This window comes from Pleurodeles waltl, chromosome 6 (genome assembly GCF_031143425.1).
Source record: "Pleurodeles waltl isolate 20211129_DDA chromosome 6, aPleWal1.hap1.20221129, whole genome shotgun sequence".
Lineage (NCBI taxonomy): Eukaryota > Metazoa > Chordata > Amphibia > Caudata > Salamandridae > Pleurodeles > Pleurodeles waltl.
In genome coordinates this window covers 220331250-220351599 of record NC_090445.1, presented here as the reverse complement: position 1 = coordinate 220351599, position 20350 = coordinate 220331250, and the positions used below count along the sequence as shown (strand labels likewise).

The following is a 20350-nucleotide window of genomic DNA, read 5'->3' as shown; positions in this document are numbered from 1 at the left end:
TCCACGTGTCGTTTAATCTAAGAGTTTTGGAGAATTTAAGATTTGCGCTATACGACATGAAAGTACCTCCAAGACCAGCACAGTTTAGTGTGAGAAAAGTAGAAAAAGACACTAGCGGATGCTAGATGGGATAGTACTCAAAAGGTTTGGAGATCAGACGTATTGCAGGGAATTAAATTGTTCCCAGCAATTACGGACGAAGCAGAGACGGAAGGAAGGAAGGCTACCTATAAAACAAACAGGAGTCAGTCCAGAGATAGAGAAAACAACAGAAATTCGAAAAGGTCAGACGAGTCAGACGATGAGGAGTTCATTATACAATTGCTAAATGACCGCCCGCCACCATATGTGGAAAGCGAAAATGGCCCAAGCACCAGTACTGCCCCTCCAGAACCAATACAGGGTAATGTAACACCGAATTTGAGAATATCACAGAGGCAAAGCAGTTCCGATATGCCTTTTACACCACAAATACCACAAGTTCAGAGGATATATCCTGAAGTGCCTAAATTGAAACCTGTCAATGATTATCAGCCGCAGATTCAAAGGCGCTGTTGTGATGAGCATAATCTGGAAATGACTTCTAATCTAATGGCGCAGGGAGGACAGAATTATCAAAGACCGACATTGATTCAAGCCGAATCAACACAAATTTTGATGCCTCAGAAGCAGATGCAAGAAATGCCGAGGTACACTCAAATAGCAGAAAACCAGTTAGATATGCCAGCAATGATGAATCATAATGTGGGAATTAACATGCCACAGAATTCGGGGAACAGACAGAATCCAGACGCAATATCCCTGCCTATCACTGTAGGTCCGCCAGTACCATTGTATATACAGGCAAAGCCGAATGTATGCGACCAAGGGGTAATGACACAAAATGAGACAGGGAGAAGATGCATAGAAAATACTCCAGAAACGACTCCGGTTGGCACACTGCTAAATAGATCTTGGTCTTTGTTGGAATTTAGTCCAATTCCAGCTTGTGCTCCGTCAACTGTGGTAAGGTCAGGTCCACCACTAATAGTACCGCTAACTTAAAAAACAGAAATGTTACAGAAACCATCAGTAGCAGTGGACGTACGTGCCACATTAATGGGACTGAATGCGCAACAGTTAACACAATGGTTAAATAGCCTGAACTCCCCACAGAGTACACCCAGCGGGAAGGGAGAAGAATATTTGAATAAAATAAGATTGGGCATGGAAGCAGACGAACTAGTAGAGGGAACGATGGGCCTGAACAGGTTAGAATCGTACACCGAAGAAGAGCTGAGATACATGTGCCCTAGAATTACAAGAGAAGTAAGCAGCATACATAAGAAGTTACAAGAGATTGCAGACAGAAACGGAGTCGACATAGGTAAAACTAAGCACTTGAGCAGGAGTTACAGGTTAGACTTTGAAACAAAAGATTTTGAACACATGAGGTCTGCAGGAATGAAAACACACCTTAAAGAAATACTGCAAAGCGCGCAGGTTTGGAGATGTTTAGACAAGTGGGAGAGTAGGTGGGTCAAGAAAAAGGACAAGAAGAAAGAGAGCACCCCAGACCAGAATGAGAAAGTACAACAGAATGATGATCTAATAACCATGCTACCAATGAGAGAAACGGCAGGGGGAAAGCTTGTTCATGTACCGTGGCACAGGTGTGATATTCAATCCTTTACGGATGATTTCCCCAAATTGAGAGAGAAACCGATCGAATGGTGTCAACAAACAGATAGATTTGTGAAACTCGCAAAATGTCTTTGGGAAGACCTGAATACTTTATTTGAAATCGTGGTTCCGGCAGATTTGTGAGAAGATTGTAAAAGAGCCGTAGGGGGGCCAACAAGTGAACCAGAAAGAGATAGGTACACAGGTGCGCCATCGCCTACGGTAATGAGTTTGTACCATAAGGTGATTGAACATTTGAAAACAAAGGTTGCGTCGAAAAATGTAGATTGGCAGAGAATTGACAGAACAGCACAAGAAGTTAAAGAGTCGATACATGCATACTATGAGAGATTGTTGAAAGCGTTAAAAAATTACAGTGGTACGGAAACGATTGAGGCAAAGGACATGCTCCACTTTGTGTTCAGATTTGTGGAAGGATTGAGACCCGAAATCAGCCAGATGTTTAAAATGTATTTGATTTGTTGGCAGTCAAAGTCGATCGATGAGGTGTTGAATTATGCTAAATACTGCAGTGATGAGATTGAGACAAAGCAGAAAAGATTGAAGGAAAAAGTGATGGTGATGCAGCTTAGAGCAGCTCAGACAGGTTTGCAAGGTTTGCAAGGTTTCCAACAACAGTTGCCGCAGCAGCAACAGCAGGGAAATGCTATGTTTCAGCCACAGATGAGAGGCAGAGGCCGAGGAGGTTTTGTGAATAATGGTCCTGATTTAAATACTGTCATGATTCCAAATGGTATACAGGCAATGAAGAAGATGATGCCATGTCATACGTGCGGAATCTTCGGGCATTGGAAACGGGAGTGCCCAATGTTGGTGCAGGAAGGTGTAGGTCAGCAAAACAATGATGTCAATTCATTTCAGAATATGAGAGGACCGAAAATGAGGGGTCCAAATCCAAATTTCCAAACAAAATGTAAATCAGATGCAGGGTCTACAACCCATACAACCACAGCAGGTGCAAATGCCCCGTGTACAAATGGCACAGTAGCAGCCAATGCAACAGCAGTTTCCCATGATACCTAATCAGCAAATGCAAATACCCTTAGCACCAATGAATCAGCAACAAGTAATGCTTCCTCAACAGGTCACGGGTCAAGGAGTGAATCAAAATGACACAGTACACCAATTCCCGTTACACATTGAGAATGGAATAAACGATGTGTGGGAGAGTGAAAGTTCAGATGAGGAGGGAAATTGTGTGCTTGCAGCATCCTTGGAAGTTGATCAAAAGGGACCATATGTGGAAGGACGAGTTATGGGTCATAGTGTTTCGTTCTTGGTTGACACAGGAGCTACACGCTCTACAGTCAGAAGTATTGAAGTACCAAATTTGCCACTTTCAGGGAGAACGGTTCAAGTAGTGGGAGTAGCAAATAGGTATCTGACAAACCCAATCACAGATCCAGTGCAAGTCAGAATCGGTAATTATCAAGGGTCGCATAAGTTTGTGGTGTGTGACTCTAGTCCAATATCCCTGTTAGGGAGAGATTTGTTGTGCAAATTGGGATGCTCGATTATGTGTTCAAATGATGGAATTAAAATTCAGACGAACAGTGATAAGGAAGAAGAGGACAGTTTAGGAGGGGACGAAGTGGAAACTGTTGATGAAGAGTATCCCCTGATTACTCTTTATCCAATGCTCACTGAAGCAGATATTCCTGCAGAATTACAGGAAACAGTTGGAAAGGAAGTGTGGGACATGACAGGGGAAGAAGTAGGCTTGGTTAAAGGAGCAGAACCACTGAAAGTGACTGTAAAACCCAATGCAAATTTTCCTCAGACTGCACAATACCATATGTCACAAGACACTCTCATAAAAGTCGCCCAACTCATTGATGAGTTTGTGAAACAGGGAGTACTGAAAGAAGTACTAAGTAGTCCATGTAATTCACCAATCATGGGATTAATAAAACCGAGTGGAAAGGTCCGAATTGTTCAAGATTTGAGAAAAATAAATGACATATTAGTTAAGTGTTGTCCCGTAGTACCAAATCCAGCTGTGATAATGTTTCAAATTCCCTGTGATGCAGAGTGGTTTTCAGTCATCGACTTGTCACAAGCATTCTTTTCTGTGCCTCTTCATGAGGACAGCCAATTTCTCTTTTGCTTCAAATTCCTAGACAGAGTCTACAGTTGGTGTCGAATTCCTCAAGGGTTTTCGGAGTCACCATCAATTTTCAATCAGATCCTAAAGAAAGATTTGGAATTAGCTTTTGAATCAACCTTAGTACAGTATATTGACGATTTACTGATCGCATCCAAGACAGAGAATGACAGTACGGTTGACACTATTGCCCTATTGAACCACTTGGGAAGGAATGGACACAAAGGGGGTCATTCCAACCCTGGCGGTCGGTGTTAAAGCGGCGGCCAACCCGCCAACAGGCAGGCGGTCAAAAAAATTGAATTCTGACCCTGGCGGGAACCGCCAACACAGCCCGCCACTTTAACACTCCGACCGCCACGGCGGGACAAACAAACAGCGCGGCGGTCACCTCCAACAGACAGGCGGCAGACAATGTACCGCCCACCCTATCACAACTCACCAATCCGCCACCTTTTCCGGGGCGGGAGCCCCGCCGATAAAAACACGGCGGAAACAGACTTCGAACGGGAAAACGCTCACCTATACACACTCCACGAGGAATCTGGACAGCATGGAACCCGAATTAAACATCCTACCAGCCATTGTCTTCCTGCTCCTCTACCAGGAGCACGAACGCCGGCGCAGAAGACACCGGTAAGTACTGCACCTACGACACAGGGGAGGGGGGAGGAGAAAAAGTTACGGGCACACACATACACGACACCCCCCCCCCCCAATCCCTACACACCAATGCAGAGCAACAAGTCAGAGTGACACCCCCCAAACCCCCCGGAAGAATGCAAAGACAAAATAAAATGTTCATTAAAATTGAAGTATATTAAAGCATAATTGAACTGAAGTGAAAAATGAGATTTATCAAATAAATATATTACCACATTAACAATATATCCATAGTCCAAAAGTCCGGCACCTATTGCCTACATTCCATTGTTCGTGGGCCAATGTGCATAAACACATGGGCAAAGCCCACACACAAGACCCGTTTCCATTGGAGAGAACACTGCTGGGGCATCAGATGATAAAACCACAGGCACCTCAGGGGGAAGGGAAGGGGGGGCACCTCAGCCACAGGAGTCCACGATGCCAGATCCACGAGGGGCCTCCATGCCCACTGTACCATCCTGGGGAGTGCAAAGCCACAGTCTCTCAAGTCTCTACAGTGGGTGGATTGCCCACTGTACCATCCGGGGGAGTGCAAAGCCACAGTCTCTCAAGTCTCACAAGTGGGTGGGTTGCCCACTGTACCATCCGGGGGAGTGCAAAGCCAGAGTCCATCAGGTGGATTACAGACTCCACTGGTTATGGAGGAGGCATGTTGGCCAGAGTGCTTCGTGAAGCCCTGCCCGACACAGATCCGGCTCTGCCAATGGTCCAGCGGTGCAGAGACGGCGGTGCCCAGCGGAGCGGTGCTTGACAGGAAGGGCCCAGCGGAGCGGTGCTTGAGACGGCGGTGCCCAGCGGAGCGGTGCTTGACAGGACGGGCCCAGCGGAGCGGTGCTTGAGACGGCGGTGTCCAGCGGAGCGGTGCTTGACAGGAAGGGCCCAGCGGAGCGGTGCTTGAGATGAAGGGCCCAGCGGAGCGGTGCTTGAGACGGCGGGGCCCTGTTCAGCGGTGCTTCTCATGGTGGGGCCCAGTTCAGCGGTGCTTCTCACGGCGGGGCCCTGTTCAGCGGTGCTTCTCACGGCGGGGCCCTGTTCAGCAGTGCTTGTCTTGTGTTCCCAGGGAACCAGATCTGGCCAATAAATGCCGCTCAGTCGCCATCCGACCTTTCGCTTGCGGGGCCCTCCTGTGCTGGAGTCCTGGGCCCGTGGGTGTCCTCCGTCACACCCCAAATGGGGCTGGTGGGGCCCTCCTGGGCAGCTCGACCGCTGCCGGACTTGTCCGCCCTCCTGCCCTTGCCCTCCTTGGCAGAAACTCTGGGGCCCTTGCCTCCCTTTCTGGATGGGCCAGGTGACTTTGCAAGGGTGGTGTCCTTGGGGGCAGCCGTCTCAGGCCTGTCGCGCTGGCCCTTCCCTTTTTTTGTTCTTTTCCCAGGGGGTGGGCTGGCTGTCCCCTTGCTGCTGGCCGATGTTCCTGCCCTAGGAGCTGGTGGACTCCAATAGCCCTGAACGATGGTCCTAGTAGGTGCAGGGCTTGTGGTGGCTGAGGTGCTGATTGGAGTCTTATTAGATGGAGGGGGTGGGTCAGTTGTTGGAAAGAGGTCAAGGTTGGAAAGGAAAATCAATTTAGACAGACAGGGACGGGTAGTTGAAGTGGGTATGGGAGTGGAGGAAGAGGATGTGGTTTTAGGAGAGTCAAGTGTGCTGTCTGTGGGTGCAGGTGCTTGAGCTGGAGGCTGTCGTGAGATGGATGGCTGTTGGGTGGGTGACTGCCTGCGTTTGTGACGTTTGGAAGAGGGGGTGACAGACACAGTGGGAGAGGACACAGGGGACGTGTAAATGGCAGTGGGGGTGGTGACTGCACGTGTGCGGACTGTTCTTGTGGGTGTGGTGGTGATGGACGTACTGGCTGATGGTGGTGTGCATGCAGGTGTGAGTGGAGACGTCACAGGGAGGGAGGAGGGAGACGAGGAGGAGGGGGACACAGAGGAGGCAGTGGCTGTTGGCATGCCTGCATGTGGATGTTGCTTGGGTGAATGCTTGTGTGATCTGTGGTGCTTATGTCTGGATGAGCTGCCCTTGGGTGTTGAGGTGTATGCAGGCTGATCTGTAGGTGTGTCTGGGATAGGTAGAGGAACAGGGGAGTGGGACTGGGTTGAGGAAGTTGGAGGGGGGAGGCTAGACACAGGGACAATTGCTGCCGTCAGTGCTGAGGCCAGAACGTTGAACGATCGCTGATGGGCAGCCTGACCTGAATGAATGCCCTCCAGGTATGCATTGCTCCGATGCACCTCCCTTTCTACCCCCTGGATGGCATTCAAAAGGGTAGACTGCCCAACAATGAGCATCCTCAGGAGATCAATGATCTCTGCACTGAGGGCAGCAGGGGTAACTGGGGCAGGACCTGAAGTGCCAGGGGCGAAGGAGATGCCCGGCTTCCTGGCCGAGCGGGCACGGGGCGAACGCTGAGGGGCTGCTGGGAGGGCGGGGCTGGTGCGCTGGGTGGCGGCTGTACCTGTTGTTGCGGTGGGCACGGATGTTGCCGCCACCACAAGGGAGCTCCCTTCCGAGGACGTGTCGCTGACGTCTCCACGGGTCCCTGTTGTGGAGCTCCCCTCGCCCTCCGTCTCACTGGTGTACTCTGAGTCGGTTGCATGGCCCTCTGGGGCCATGTGAGATGCAGCTCCCTCGTGCGCCAATGCCACTTCTCCTCCGCCTGATGATGCTAATGCACACATGAACAGGAAAACCAAAAAAAAGGGGGGGGAGAAGAAAGAAAGACATGTTGAGTGCATGCATTGGTGGCACTGTTGGCGGAGAGGACAGACACAGAAGCCCCCTGCACTACGCCGCGCACTTGGGGTACACTACTCAATTTTTGTGACTTGGCCTACAAGTCTATGGACGACAAATGCACACATAGGTGGGGCCGGACCATGGATATCTGTACTTAGCACCCTACAGAGGTGGGGGGCGGGGGCACAGGGCCATGCCTAACGGAGGGGCCTAGCCTACAGAAACCGCCCTGGCCTAGAGATAGCCACAGCCCTCCTCCCCCACCCAGACACCACCACTGTGCCCTAATATAGCAGAATGTGCTGATACTCACCCCCTTGTGTCTGCTGTGATGTCCTCACGCGCCCATCCAAATCGGGGTAGGCCACCGCCAGGATCCGGGACATCAGGGGGGTCAATTGCTGTGCGGCACCCCTCCTAGGTTGGGAGGCCATCCCCAGCAGAGCCTCGGCGGTCTTTCTGCTCCTGCGGCGGATGTCCTCCCACCTCTTGCGGCAGTGGGTGCCCCGTCTGTTGTGGACCCCCAGGGCCCGGACGTCCTTGGCGATGGCACGCCAAATGTCGATCTTCTGATGGGCGCTGACCTATGTGACATGGACAGGGTGGAACAAGAAATATCATCACTTTCCTGCATGGTCGATGTGAGTGGCCCCCCTCCCCAACCTTGCCATGTGGCACATGCTCTCATCTGTTGTGCGTTGCACTCCTCATTCGCTCCCCTCCCCACCATCTTACATCCACCCCACTCAACACAGGCATAGCCCATACTACGTGCTCCCTGTGTACTTACCTGTTGGTCTGGAGGACCGTAGAGTAGCGCATACTGGGGGAGGACCCCATCCACAAGTTTCTCCAATTCCTCTGATGTGAAGGCAGGGGCCCTTTCCCCAGTCGCAGCAGCCATTGTATCTCCCAGACCGAGGTCACAGCAGCACTTGCAGTATAGGTCCTCTCCTGTGGATGATCAGGTCTCGAGTGATTAAGCAGTTAGAAAATGGCGGTCACGCCCGCGGCAGTGCGTACCGCGGCGGTGCGTACCGCGACCGCCGGCGCACATCGTCATTGGCTCCTGAGACCCATAGGGTTCAATGTTAACCAATGCTGCTTTGCGCTGCGGTCTTCGACCGCCTACCGCCACGGTATGCCACGCCAGCGCATTGACCTCACATCCCATTGTCACACTTCACAGGTCAGGCAGCCGCCATTTCAAGGGCCCACATGGCTTAATTTCTAATGCATCACACAGGCCTAGGCCTTGCATTGCCACTCATACAAGCCATTCAATGCATAGCGAATCGTGTTTTGTGCAAGCTGTGGTTACGTACCTGTGGGTTGCTTGACTAAGTGCCCCATGTTGTCCTTCCTAGGCACCGTCCGCTGGGACTTGCGAGGTGATTGAGGAATCCTCCCGTGTACAGACCGATGGTGGACCTGTCGACAATGGAAGAACGACATGTCATACTGACATACAGACTTGACCGAGCCACTATACATGAACTGTGTGCCCAGCTGGAGCCAGACCTGCTGTCCCCCATTCTCCAACCCACAGGGATTCCCCCTCTGGTGCAGGTTCTGTCAGTACTCCATTTTTTGGCAAGTGGATCATTCCAAACAACAGTGGCCATATCATCAGGGATGTCTCAGCCTATGTTTTCTAAGGTTTTGTCCAGAGTGTTGTTTGCCCTGATGAAATACATGCAGAGCTACATTGTTTTCCCTGAGGTGGGCGATTTGCCTACAGTGAAGGGTGATTTCTATGCCCTTGGACATATCCCCAACATCATTGGTGCCATTGATGGGACCCATGTGGCTTTGGTTCCCCCCAGTGGAAGTGAGCAGGTGTACAGGAACAGAAAAAGTTATCATTCGATGAATGTCCAGGTGGTCTGTTTGGCTGACCAGTACATCTCCCATGTAAATGCCAAGTTCCCTGGGTCTGTGCATGACGCGTACATCATGCGAAATAGCAGCATCCCTTATGTGATGGAACAGCTACAGAGACACTGTGTGGCTAATAGGTGACTCTGGTTACCCCAACCTGTCGTGGCTACTTACCCCAGTGAGGAATCCCAGGACAAGGGCAGAGGAACGCTACAATGAGGCCCATGGGCGAACTAGGAGGGTTATAGAAAGAACCTTCGGCCTCCTGAAGGCCAGGTTTAGGTGCCTGCATATGACAGGTGGATCCCTAATGTACTCACCAAAGAAGGTGTGCCATATCATCGTGGCCTGCTGTATGCTTCACAACCTGGCTTTGCGACGCCAGGTGCCTTTCCTGCAGGAGGATGGTCCAGATGGTGGTGTTGTAGCAGCTGTGGAGCCTGTGGAGAGTGAAGAGGAGGAAGACGACGGGGACGACACAGACAACAGGGACACAGTGATACAACAGTATTTTCAGTAGCACACAGGTACGAATCAACCACGCCATTTTACATTTACTTAAAGTCTCCTGCCTCTCTACTGTCTGAGTTCCCCCCAGTTCCTGTTAACTGAGTTGTGACTTTCCCTTCCGTTTTCAGAGCTGTGGGCCCCACTGCGTGACCTCTGCTTTGTTTGCCCATGGACTACAGCTGTGTGACAGTGGTATGTTGTCATCACAATGTAACTGAACATTTTTGCACCGTTATGTCTAATACATTTGTTGAAAATACAAGCAGACTCCAGATTTATTAAGTGCAATGAGTGAATTTATTAAAGTGCTAAAATTAGGTACATGATTGTAAAACGGTGATGGGTGATGGTGGAGTAATGTCCATGGCAGAGTTCAGTTCTCAGTCTCACAGGTGCATTGTCCATATGCCTGTGGAAGGATGGAGCAGGGGCAGTTCAAAGTTGGACAGGGTGACAATGTGGGACAGTGGGATGACATCAGGTGGTATCGTTTGCTGGCGGGGGTCTTGGCATCCTACTCTGTCTTCTTGTGAGATCTCAGATTCCGCTTGCGGGGTGGTTCTTCTTCTGCAGGAGGTGGGGTTCTGGTGGCCTGTCGTTGTGTGGGGGCCTCCTGTCCACTAGCGCCGGTGGAGGTGGTAGGCTGTTCCTGGTCCAGGCTAGTGACAGGGGCCCTTTGTGGTGCCACATGGTCCCGCAATGTGGTGACTATCTGGTTTAGGGCCAGGACGATGGTCCCCATTGCGGAACTAATGCTCCTCAGTTCCTCTCTGAACCCCATGTACTGTTGCTCCTGCGTGACCTGGATCTCCTGGAACCTGGCCAGTACCGTAGCCATCGTCTCCTGGGAGTGGTGGTATGCTCCCATGATGGAGGAGAGGGCCTCTTGGAGAGTGGGTTCCCTGGGCCTGTCCCCCCCCTGTCGCACAGCAGCCCTCCCAGTTCCCCTGTTTCCCTGAGCCTCTGTCCCCTGGACCGTGTGCCCACTACCACTGCCCCCAGGTCCCTGTTGTTGTTGGGGTGGTGGGTCAACCTGGGTGCCCTGTAGTGGTGGACACACTGCTGATTGACGTGTCCTGGAGACAGAGGCATGGGCCCGCTGGGTGGGAGCTGTGCTGGTGTGCCCAGAGGGGGTTAGGTCTGGTGTAGCCTGTGGCTGTCTGTGGGGAACCGACTGTCCTGAGGTCCCCGATGGGCCGGGCTGGTCATCTGGGTCCCGGGAGACAGAGCTGCTGTCATCACTGGGGGCCTCTTCTGGGGGTGGGATGGACATCTCTGGACCCTCCTGGGCGGTGTGGTGGCGTTCGGGTCCTGCAGGGGTATAAGAGTATGGTTATTGCTTCTGTGTGTGGCATTTCGTGTAATGGGTGGGTGGCCGTGGACCTCAGTGCTGGCATTCCCTTTTGAGGGCTTTTGTGAGGGTGGCTTGTGGGGGAGATGGGTATGTGCAGTGGGCATGCTTTGGTGATGGGTGTCCATGCTTTGGGGAGGCATGCAGGGCTAGGTTTTGGGATGGGTGGGTTGTGATGGTGAGCCATTTGCAAGGAGTTGGTGTGATGGGGGTGGGGGTGAGGGTGTGGGTATGATTTGGCATGCAGGTGGGGTGGGGGGAATGAAGTAGTGGAGATTTGCCTTACCAGAGTCCATTCCTCCGCCTACTCCTGCGAGGCCCTCAGGATGCAGGATGTGCAAGACTTCCTCCTCCCATGCTGTGAATTCGGGGGGAGTAGGTGAGGGTCCGCCGCCAGTCTTCTGCACCGCGATGTTGTGCCTTGATACCATGGAACGCACCTTCCCCCGTAGGTCGTTCCACCACTTCCTGATGTCGTCCCGATTGCGTGGATGCTGTCCCACAGCGTTGACCCTGTCCACTATTCTTTGCCATAGCTCCATCTTCCTGGCAATGCTGGTGTGCTGCACCTGTGTCCCGAAGAGCTGGGGCTCTACCCGAACTATTTCCTCCACCATGACCCTGAGTTCTGCGTCAGAGAACCTGGGGTGTCTTTGGGGTGCCATGGGGTGGTGTGGATGAGGTGAGGGGTGGTGTATGTGTTGTAGAGGGTGGTGAGTGTGGTGGTGTATGGTGTTTTGTGCGTGGAAATTGTGTTGGTGATGTTGTGATTTGCCTCTGTGTGATGGTCTACTCTATGCTGTGCTGTCTCTCTCTGTCGCAATGGTGGTCGTAAGGGTTTGTGGGTGATGTGTGTGTGTGTTTTATACTTAATTGGGTGTGTGGGAGTGGTGTGTGTATGTGTCTCAGGTGTGTATATTTTGATTTGTCCAATGTGGCTGTGTTTTGTAAAGGTGTGCATATTTTGACCGCGGCGGTGTGTACCGCCAATGAAATACCGCGGTTGAAAGACCGCTGCAGGGATTTGTGGGTCGGAATGGTATGGGCGTATTTCTGTTGGCGTGACGGTGGAGGTTTGGTCATCGCCAGTTTCCCGCTGACCTTTGGTGTGGCGGACTTTTGTTGTTGTCGGGTTTTTGGCGGTTTGCCAGTTGCGGGTCAGAATAACCGTGGCGGTTTACCGCAGCGGTGTTATGGCGGTCTTCTGATCGGCGGTAAGCGAGTTTTACCGCCGAGGTCAGAATGACCCCCAAAGTGTCTCCTTCAAAATTACAGTTCTGTCAGAAGAAAGTGAAATATCTGGGTCACCAAATAGAGAAAGGGTCGAGAAGAATTATGAAAGAGAGAATAACAAGCGTACTTCAAATGAGTCCACCAAGGACGAGAAGAGAGGTGAGAAAATGTTTGGGAATGGTGAGCTACTGTCGCCAATGGATTCCCAATCTCTCGGCTCTAGCCAAACCTTTTCTGAAACTGACCCAGAAAGAAGCGCTGGATGAAATAGTGTTGAAAAGAGATGAAATTGATGCTTTTATTGAATTAAAGGAATGCATGTGCAGAGCTCCAGCTTTAGGTATGCCTGATTACACAAAGCCTTTTACATTGTTTTGTCATGAACGTGATGCATGTTCCTTGTCTGTCTTGACTCAAGCCCATGGTGGCGTAAACAGACCAGTAGCATATTTTTCAGCTACTTTGGATCCAGTCGCAGCAGCCTTACCGGGATGCTTGCGTGCTGTAGCAGCAGTTGGTATAAATTTAAATCAGAGTGAAGGAATAGTGATGGGACATCCTTTAACAGTCATGGTCCCCCACTCAGTCGAAATACTTTTGACACGTTCCCGAACACAGCACATGACCGGTGCTAGACTTACAAGGTACGAGACAATCATTTTGGGATCACCTAATGTGCAGCTGAAAAGGTGCACTACGTTGAATCCAGCAACTTTGTTTCCCAATGAAAATGTCGAAATTGAGAACGCTGAAGACATCGAGCAAGACTGTCTTCAGGTGACTGAATTTTGTACAAAGCCAAGACCTGATATCAAAGACACCCCATTGGAAGAAAATGATCAAATTATTTTTGTTGATGGTTCATGTTTAAGAGATGCACTAGGAATATTGAAAGCAGGATATGCCGTCTGTACAATAACAGGTGTCCTGGAAGCATCTTGGCTTCAAGGAGTTTACTCTGCACAGGTAGCGGAACTAGTAGCCCTTACTAGAGCTTGCCAACTTTCCGCATTAATGAAAGTCACCATTTATACTGACAGTCAGTACGGATTTGGAATAGTGCATGATTTTGGACAATTGTGGTCACAGAGAGGCTTCATGACCTGTTCAGGATCACCAGTGAAGAATGGTGAAAGAATAAGAGAATTGTTACACGCTATCCAGTTGCCAGGAGAAGTGGCAGTGGTAAAATGCAGTGCACACTCGAAATCACAAGACTTCGTTTCTTTGGGAAACGGATATGCAGATCAAGTCGCAAGGTTCTGCGCATTGAACTGTATATTGCTCAGAGACTAATGGAACCTGATAAACGAGCCAGAACTTGAACCAAATGAAGCCTTTGCTTTAAAGGTTGTAGATACAATTGAAGAATTGAAATTCCTACAAAATAATGTCAGTAAGGATGAGAAACTCTCATGGAGCAAACTGCAATGCGTAAAGAAACCAGATGATTTGTGGGTTTCAAGTGAAGGGAGATTGGTTCTGCCAGACAGTCTTTTAAATGCAGTTAGCCAGATTGTATCATGGACAAGCCCACCTTGGAAGGGATGCCATGATTAGATTATTCAAAATCGATTGGTTTAATCCTAAATTCCGTCAAGTTGCTGAAGCACTTTGCCATTGTTGCGTCATTTGCCAACAAATGAACGCAGGGAAGGGAACAGTAGTAAATTTGAGCCACATTGGAAGAGCAGGTGGGCCATTCAGCAGAATGCAAAGGATTTCATTGAGGTGCCTATGCATGCAGGCTTGAAGTATGTGTTGGTGATTGTGTGTATTTTTAGTCACTGGATTGAAGCATACCCCACACGCAGAAATGACAGCCTTACAGTTGCAAAACTACTCTTGAGAGAACTAATATCAAAATATTTTGTGCAGCACTGAACATTGAACAAAAGTTGCATTGTAGCTACCGTCCTGAAGCATCAGGACTAGTGGAGCAAATGAATGGCACATTGAAATCGAGGATGGCAAAAATATGCGCATCCACAAACCTGAAATGGCCTGACGCGTTGCCTTTGGTATTAATGTCAATGAGAAACACACCTGATAGAAAAACTGGACTATCACCGCATGAAATACTCATGGGCAGGGCCATGAGGCTTCCAGCAGCTCCTGCAAATGCTCTTGTAAATATTACAGATGATATGGTGTTGGACTACTGCAAAGGTCTGGCTGATATGGTCCGCTCTTTTTCTCACCAGGTGGAGGCAACCACCTTGCCACCGATCCAAGGTCCAGGACACGCCCTGAAAGCAGATGACTGGGTCGTGATGAAGAAACACGTGAGGAAGTCGCGTCTGGAACCCCGTTGGAAAGGACCTTTCCAAGTGATTCCGACAACTACAACCGCTGTGAAGTGTGCAGGAGTTCCCAACTGGATTCACGGCAGTCACACGAAAAGGGTGACGTGCCCCACAGAAGAGGAAGTCGAAGGGCTGAAATTACAGGCAATTGGCAGGGAAGTACCAGGTACCGAGACAAGACAAAGAGAACCTGGAGGCGAACAAGCAGAAATAGAGGAAGGAGAAATATTTTCTGAGGAAGAAACAGCTGATCCATTTGAGGAGAACGGAGGAGAAACATCGGGAAGTGACGAAGGTCCTGAAGGTGACAAAGAGCCTACGACAGGTGAAGAAGCAGGAGAGCCTGATCAGAGGAGGGCTTTCCCAGAAGCAGACGATACAGGAAAAGAAAAGGAAAACCTGATTGACCTCCTAGGGGGAGAAAAGGAGGCAGGACAGAGTGAAATCGTTCAACCTCTTCCAGAACTGGTTGCAGGTCCGTCAGGTGAAAACAGTGCGAAAAGGAGACAAAGCATATCTCCAGTGGGATCAAAGACTAAAGAAATATTAAAAGAAGGTGAAGAGCCAAAGCTGAAGGAGAAAAGAAAAGAAGTATCTGTCGCAATAACATCACCAAGTGAAGAAAAAGACACAGCCAAAGAACAAGACGTCAGCAAGAGAGAATCAAAAGGTGATGCAAAATTGAAGAGGAAAAGAATACCGAGCAGAAGATATTCTGGTCCTGAGTGGGCATACACAGCCACTAACGATTGGTCAGACGAATTTCTATCTCTCAGTCTCGAAAACGAAGAAGCAGAACAACACTTTGGTACTTGAGAAATGAAAATTCCATGAACATTACCGAATAAGACATTGACAACCTGATTGACTTTGAACCGGATAAGATATTGATAACCTGATTGACTTTGAAACCGATTTTGAGACAAAGCTGCTAACCGATAAGAGCCTAAGCTGCTAAAGAAAACCGTGTGAACATTGAACTCGTTCAGCTTTATATATATCTGCAAATTTGATTTGATAAAGTGTCTTCAACTTTCTGATTCTATATAGATCATGCCAGGCAATAATACAAAGGGACATAAAATGAAGTGTTGTAAATACGTGTGTATCGGTCTAATAACTGCATGTGTACTAATAATTATAGCAATAGTTCTTGGAATGCATGGAAAGAATGAAAGAGACGCGAAGGATGTTTCTACTTCTAAACTTACTACTGAACTAACTCCTCAGCAGAAACTCGAACAAGACGAGAAATATTTACACAACAAGAAAGAATTGTCCTCAAACGTTTTCTATCGCTTGCTGAATGAGTATGTTGAGACAATGGATGCGAAAGATTGTTATGTGTGCACACAAATACCTACCTCAGTAAAAGAAGGAGTGACATATCATAGCATGCCTCTTACATATGGAATTTCATGTAGTTTATTAATGACCAGAGTTTATGGCCAGGAGTATATTCACTACTTTTATTCCAGTTATGATGTTGTATTTGCATATATCCCCTTAATAGAGCTACTGAGTAAAACAGCAAGAGATTATTATATAAAGTTAGTTAGGGGTTTCTTTGAGCCATTGTCACCTTTTCACACAGCTTACGCTCACAGAGAAAACCTTACCTGCTTGCTTTCACTGATAGAGAAAAGTTTTTTAGATCACACTGACGATAGGAGGAAGGAGGGGAAGGAGAAATTAGAAAGTGAATTACACAAGAGGACATCTGTAGATAATTATGCTTTTGCCGCGATAAAGACACAAGGGAAAATAGCTTTAGATGCAGTACACGTAGGGAGGCTTTGCGTATATAGACATAAATCATATTATGACACAATCTTTGTGGGAACGAGTGAATGTAAACATACGTTTTTGTTTCAAGCTAAATGGACGTTCATGTTAAATGGCCAAGATCCAGTTATTCCAGGGGTATATTATATCTGTGGACTCAATGCCTATTATCGTCTTCCAAAAGGATGGTATGGGAGATGTTATTTGGGAATAGTGTTTCCAAAGATTTATCAATGAGACGACTTAAAGAAACTTCCAAAGCTGTCTGAATCACATCATGTTCAGAAGAGGGAGACAGCTTCTGGTGTGGTAGAATTTGGAGCAATGATTCCTTCGGTAGGAGTCATATTGAATTCAATTAAAATACAAAAGTTGGCTACTATTGTGGATAACATGTTGACAAAATTCTCAGGAGCGATAATCCTGATGGATACTGAACTTGCTGCAGAAAGAGCTATGACTCTTGAAAATCGGCTTGCTTTAGACATTCTTTTAGCAAAGGATGGCGGCGTTTGCAAAATGCTTAGTGCACGTCACTGTTGTTCTTATATTCCAGACAACAGTGGGCAAATTAGAAAAATGCTTACAAATTTAACTAACGAGAGTACATATTTGAAAGAATTGAAAGAACCAGGAGTATGGGAGAAGGTTGGAAAAGGATTTGCTTCTGTGGGAAATTGGCTCAGCAACATTTGGAACGGAATATTACTCAAAATAGTAAAAGGAATATTAATATTATTAATTTGCTTATTAGGTATTTGGGGAATATGGAAAGCTATTAAAATATTGAAAACAAGAAACAAAAAGAGAAGAGAAGAGAAAGAACAAAACTAAATGGTAGAAATATACAGAAAAAAATCTAAAGGAACCAAAAGAAAGAGGGAATTGACTGAAGTGCCAAATTACTAAAACAGAATTTTAATGGAATAAAATTTGTGGTGGAAGATTTGATGTGATGACATAATTAGTCATCAGAGGAGGGATTGATGATGCAGAAAAGAAGGTCCAACAAATATTCATACATCATATAATCAAAATCGTATAAGGTAGTGTGATTTTAGCAAAGAAAAATAATGTATGTGGGAAATTGTGCCCACGGGGTAGTTCGCCATTATTATAAAAAAGCTTAATTAATCATGAAGAATTGAAAATGTAGTAATCTGTCATAATTGCAAATGTATTCTATGATTTTCTTGTCAAAACTGTTATATGCTTAGCTTAAATTTAGCAGAGGCTTTGGCCTAGTTGCCTGGTCTCAAATTTAACTGCGTGGTTTTCACTTGCATTAACAAGGACATTATTTTACTTTAAGGTTGTATTTTTCCAGTAGAGATGACTAATACATTTATCTCAAGGTTTCGTGCTAGGCTGGTTTCATCCCTTTTTAAGCAAGGTCAGTTTCTGCAGGTGCGGACAATAAAAGCACTGATACCGAAATAATTGGCAAACTTTGTTGCAACTTGTGTTCCAAGGCCCCAAGGACACCTTATGTAAAAATGAGTACTAGGAGAAATACACTATTCATTGGTCAAATTGAAGCCACCCTATGAACCCTATGAACCCTCCAATGGAAGACCCTGAAGGATTTGGAATGTTTCTTACTTAAACCCACCGGACAAAGAGAAGTCAGCCATTTTCCTCGATGCCATTTTGAAGCAAGATTCAAGAAGCCATCTTGAACGGCCCTCCGATATCTTCTCTGTCGCAGAGAAAGAGACTTTAAGAATTCTCACCCTAGAGACTTTAACTTTAGTTTTGCCCCGTCTTGCCCATGCAATAACTTTTGCCCCATTCTCCTTGCTGCCGCAAGGAAACTTGCCTTAACTTTGCCCCCTTGAAATCTGCCCCATGCTGATCGAACCGATACCTGAAGGACGAAGACTTTTCTTGAATGCTGATTGTTATGGGTAAATATGAAAGGATAATTGTATTATGCATTGTGTTTTCCTTCCTAGGTACCAACTGCCTATTTTGATAGTGCCCAAGCTAGAGGTTTTCCAAATTTGTGTTGACTAAATTCGTTTTGCATGAAGCCCCACATGCCAATGCTAATTAGAGGCTAGTCGAGGTATTCATCTGATGCACCATGCTAAATTGAAATCTTGTTATGCTGACCGATGTATGAAATTAGTCAAATTGAATTGCTTATCTTAGTGATTTGCATTGCTATAACCGAGTGCATTATAATCCGGATATTGTGTAGATTGCGTTTCTTCCGTCGCTATGGACCGCTAGTAATGTTCGTATACTTATATCATTTGGTTTTGAGACTTATATACATTGTGTTAGCTTTGTTAATATAGGGAAATAAACTTTCAATAAACTGGTGTGGTTATTCATGACTGAAAGGTCATGTTGCGTCAAAATACTGATTATTATTGATTCTTAATGTATTGATTGATTATTAATCGATTATTGGTTGTTGATTATAATTAGTTATCGATGAGTGATTTGAGTGATCCGACTATTCTTGGATGAGGAGAGCCCAACTAGGTTAAAAGGTCCACCGACCTCCAGCGTGTCCAAGTACAAGTAATTTATAAGGACTGGGCGCGCTATCACACCACAGTAGCTACATTTCTTATTTAATTAAACATGTTTCTTTTTTTTAATTTATTGCCTTTCTAAACTTGAATTAATCATTATCTCTGGTTGTTCTATTTATAGTCTAATGTCTTCCAAAGTTATTTTAACATGAAATGTGCCTGTCCCACATAGGGCCTGGGGGTATTTAGGTGGATTTAAGGCACAATCGCACATTATAATTTTCATGTTAATATTTATTGATGTCAATAATATACTGTTCTGTAAACCTTTCTTTCAACTCACTATCTGGGGCTATATGAATCAGGTTGATTTAGCCATGGGAAACCAAAAGAGAGTACCACTCACTGCTGCAGCACAATATCCTTACTTTGGCAAAAAGGACAAAGGGAAAGTGAATTGCTTGCACTGGAACAGTACAAGCTGCTGGATACTGTCCAGGCTGGGTCCACACTGATGGGATGGAGTCTGTGCTTTTAGCTGCCCTTCATGACGTGTGCATGACACTTGGTGCTGAGGAACTGGCTTCTGTAATCCACCTTCATTTCTCAGCAACTGTTAACCGTGTCCCAATTCCATCATGCTGTCCCTTTTGACGCTGCATCAATAATAAACGTAAGTAGGGAAAAGGTCAAGGAACAGGAAAAGGGACAGTGGAGAAAAGGGAAGAACAATGAAAAAGCAGAAAGGAAAAAGGGGCAAACAAAACTATTTGTCTGGAAGTAATTAAAAAAATAATGACCTAATTCCGCAATGCATCAAAGGACCGCACGCCAAAACGGCATCATGCTGAGGCTAGACGTGCAAGTTAAAACAGTATGCATGAGGCAGGCAGGCACATATTCCCTCCATGTGCAAAACAGACCCAAATCCAAAAGAAACAAAAAGCAAATGTGACATCCCTAAGTGCCATATGTGCACAAAAACAAAAAGATGTGCTTAGTAAACCTGCCTGATGTGGACCTACTAGATTCCAACACGCACGCTAAAAATGTACTTGCTCATTGCGAGCGTGTTTGCCAATCAGTGAAGAAAACAGCAATTCAAGACTTCAACGTGCGAAGTAAGCGAATAGCTGAACATCAAAATGAACATCAAATGTCACAAAAAGCAAATGATTATTTTCTTACCAAAGTTATCATGGCCACTGGAGTATTCCAGATACCTTATGCATCAGATAGATGCTCATTCATGCCAAGAGCCAGACCAGATTAAACCACCACAGGATGGCCAGGAACCGCTGTTTTAATCGACACAAAGTAACTAGGCTGCGGAGAAAGTAAAGAATACCGTTGTTCAGTGGTCAAAGCTAAACTGCCTCAAAAACAACTGGTATTAATACGTTTCTGGACTTACCAACATACGAAATACACTCCAGTTTGAATGCCCCCACCCCGACATACCCCACAAAGTGGCGGAGACCCCAGAGCTGGACACTAATCTTGCTACCTTTCTCAAAAGATCCTTCAAGGATCCTAAAAAGGGGATTGACAAGTCCTGGAAGGCCTCTCAAAACAAACCCCTTGCCCTTTCAGGACCTTTGTGCAAGATACT

The 20350-nt window shown here is 47.1% G+C and overlaps 1 protein-coding gene across 13 annotated transcripts in view; it reads left to right on the top strand.

Moving 5' to 3' along the window:
• The window catches only part of LOC138299562 (neurofilament medium polypeptide-like), a 46612-nt gene that overhangs the window by 22886 nt on the left and 3376 nt on the right, over positions 1-20350 (top strand). For 2 of the 13 annotated variants that reach the window (XM_069237924.1, XM_069237925.1), the window contains one exon: positions 14366-18579. The exons of the other annotated variants lie outside the window; for them this stretch is intronic. In XM_069237924.1, the coding sequence (XP_069094025.1) occupies positions 14435-15283 (849 nt within the window). In that variant the 5' untranslated portion in view covers positions 14366-14434 and the 3' untranslated portion in view covers positions 15284-18579. Of the gene's footprint in view, positions 1-14365; positions 18580-20350 lie in introns of those variants that run through there. 13 annotated transcript variants of the gene reach the window in all.